The sequence below is a fragment of the Stegastes partitus genome, unplaced genomic scaffold, assembly GCF_000690725.1.
Source record: "Stegastes partitus isolate 25-593 unplaced genomic scaffold, Stegastes_partitus-1.0.2 Scaffold1204, whole genome shotgun sequence".
NCBI classification, from domain to species: Eukaryota; Metazoa; Chordata; class Actinopteri; family Pomacentridae; genus Stegastes; species Stegastes partitus.
Genome location: NW_007578935.1, coordinates 56883 through 59120, shown reverse-complemented (window position 1 = coordinate 59120; position 2238 = coordinate 56883). Strand labels below are relative to the sequence as shown.

The 2238-nt window shown below is 43.4% G+C and overlaps 1 protein-coding gene across 1 annotated transcript in view; it reads right to left on the bottom strand.

Moving 5' to 3' along the window:
* LOC103368788 (CLIP-associating protein 1-A-like) overlaps positions 1 to 2238 on the bottom strand; it is a 61416-nt gene that overhangs the window by 4842 nt on the left and 54336 nt on the right. The window contains 3 exon segments of the mRNA XM_008297271.1: positions 319 to 435; positions 1594 to 1800; positions 1875 to 2015. Coding sequence (XP_008295493.1) covers positions 319 to 435; positions 1594 to 1800; positions 1875 to 2015 — 465 coding nt within the window.

Here is a 2238-nt window from a genome sequence, read left to right as displayed (position 1 = left end):
ATGAAGGTTCTAGACTGGTCTCCCCAAAGTCCTGACTGGAACCATCCAGAACCTGTGGACTGATGAAGGAACAAGTCTGAGTCAGAAAGACGACAGGTTCAGTTGAACTGCAGCGGTTCTGTCCAGAGGAGTCAGAGATGGACCAGAAGCTGGTGGACGGAACCAGAAGAACCCGACTGAGGAGGACATGGACCAGTATCAGCATGAATGAACGTATGTTTCTGACCCAGCAGATGTTGTCCTATCTCCAGAAGACCTTTGTGCTGTGTGATTTTACTGGACGCTCAGTGTGATGTGATGCTGAAGGCTGAAGGTGACCTTGCTGCCGGTCAGCTGAGCCAGGTAGGGCTTCAGCTCCTCCCCGATCACAGAGTAGATGGCCACCAGGCAGAAGACGCTGGCCTTCCTCACGCTGCTCTCCGTGTTGTCGTAGCCCTGCAGATAGAAATGACTCTGTGAGGAGTTCCTGTCCTGGTTTCATCATACAGTCGTGTTCCAGCTGCTGCTCCGGCGTCTAACAGTAACATCTGAACGTTTCTACAGACGTGTGTGAAATTACAGCTCCACAAAGCACTTTGTCTACTTCTTTAAAATCACAGTTCTTTTTTTACATTTAACTTTTGTGGCTGTTTGAACAAAATTATCTGAGAAATTAATAAAGATAAAAACAATACTGGACCAGTTTCACATCATTTTGTAGAATTTCTGAGTCAAGTTTTTGGTCTTTAGAGCAACAGTCGTGTCTTTCAGAACCAGTTCAGGTCATTTCAGACGAGTTTGCACCATTCTGGACACGTTTCAGGCCGTCGTTATGGAGCAGTGAGAGCGCCACATTAGAGAAATAAATCAACAAAAGAACAATTAAATAAAAAGACGAATAAACAAAAAAAACAAATATTGTGGCAATAGAAAGCAATATTAATCTAAGGAAATATAAGGACAAACAAATATAGTAAAAATAATAATTATTGATTTTTTATTTATTTATTTTAATTATTTTTAAAAAAGGTTTGATTTTTTTTTTCATTATTTTTTAATTTATTGCTTAATTAATTTTGTATTTTTTTATGTCGCTTTAAAAGCAAAGGAAATACGCCCTGAAAAATGTTGTGCGCATTAAAAAAGAAAAAAAGAAAAAATAATGAATGAAAAAATTAATGTAAAAAAATAATTTAAAAAATCATAAAAATAAATAAAAATAAATAAAATAACAAAATAATAAAAACTTTTTACTTTTTCAATTTGTTTATTTATTTGTCTTTTTTCTACTTTCATCAGCCTTTTCTTTTATGGATTCATTTTTGATTAATATTGCTTTATATCACCACATTATTTCTTTTCATTTCATCATTCTTATATTGATGTATTTGTGTAATTTGGCGCTCTCACTGCTCCATAAATTGAAGGCAGCTCTTCAGTTATTTCTGCCAGATTGCAGCTGGACAGAGCGTCAGCGTGTGATTTATGTGTGTTCATAGGAGCTGCTGCAGAGTTCATGACTTCATTGAGTAGAATCGAGCCCCTCTGATGAGTCTTTACATGTTCCTCATGTGTAAACTAGAAACCCGGCGCCTTGGCCGGGTTGAGGCGGACCTGCAGGAGTCCAGGGATGACGTCGGGCAGCAGCTGGTGCAGCGGCTCCTTGGCGATGCGCTCGATGGCCCTCGTCTGCATCTTGATGGCGGCCAGGTTGATGGGGTAGTCGGCCGTCTGCACGATGGGGCACAGCACCTTGATGCACTGCTCTGGATGGGCGGAGCCGGCCAGCGTGGACGCCGCCTCCTCGGCCGCCCGGACCACCTGAGAGCACAGCGATGCAGGTTTAGATTCGGCGCGCTCGGACGTGGCGGCGCTCCGTTCGTGGCGGTGCTCACCTCCTTGTGCGAGTCCTTGTGGGCCTCCAGCGTCTTCATGATGGTGAGCTCGGCGTAGTTCTTGAAGCGGGCCGGCTGGTTCCTCAGGATCTCCTTCAGGACTCGCAGGGCCAGAGCTCGGATGGTGTGCTGAGGAAACACGAGTCATTCCACCTTAAAGCGTCACATTTTCACAGCCCTTACCATCTCTGATCCGCCGTCAGGTTGCATCAAACACAGACGTTGATCAAGACATGTCAGACCCTTTAGCTTCATACGTCAGACCCTTTAGCTTTACATGTCAGACCCTTTAGCTTCACATGTCAGACCCTTTAGCTTCATACGTCAGACCCTTTAGCTTTACATGTCAGACCCTTTAGCTTCA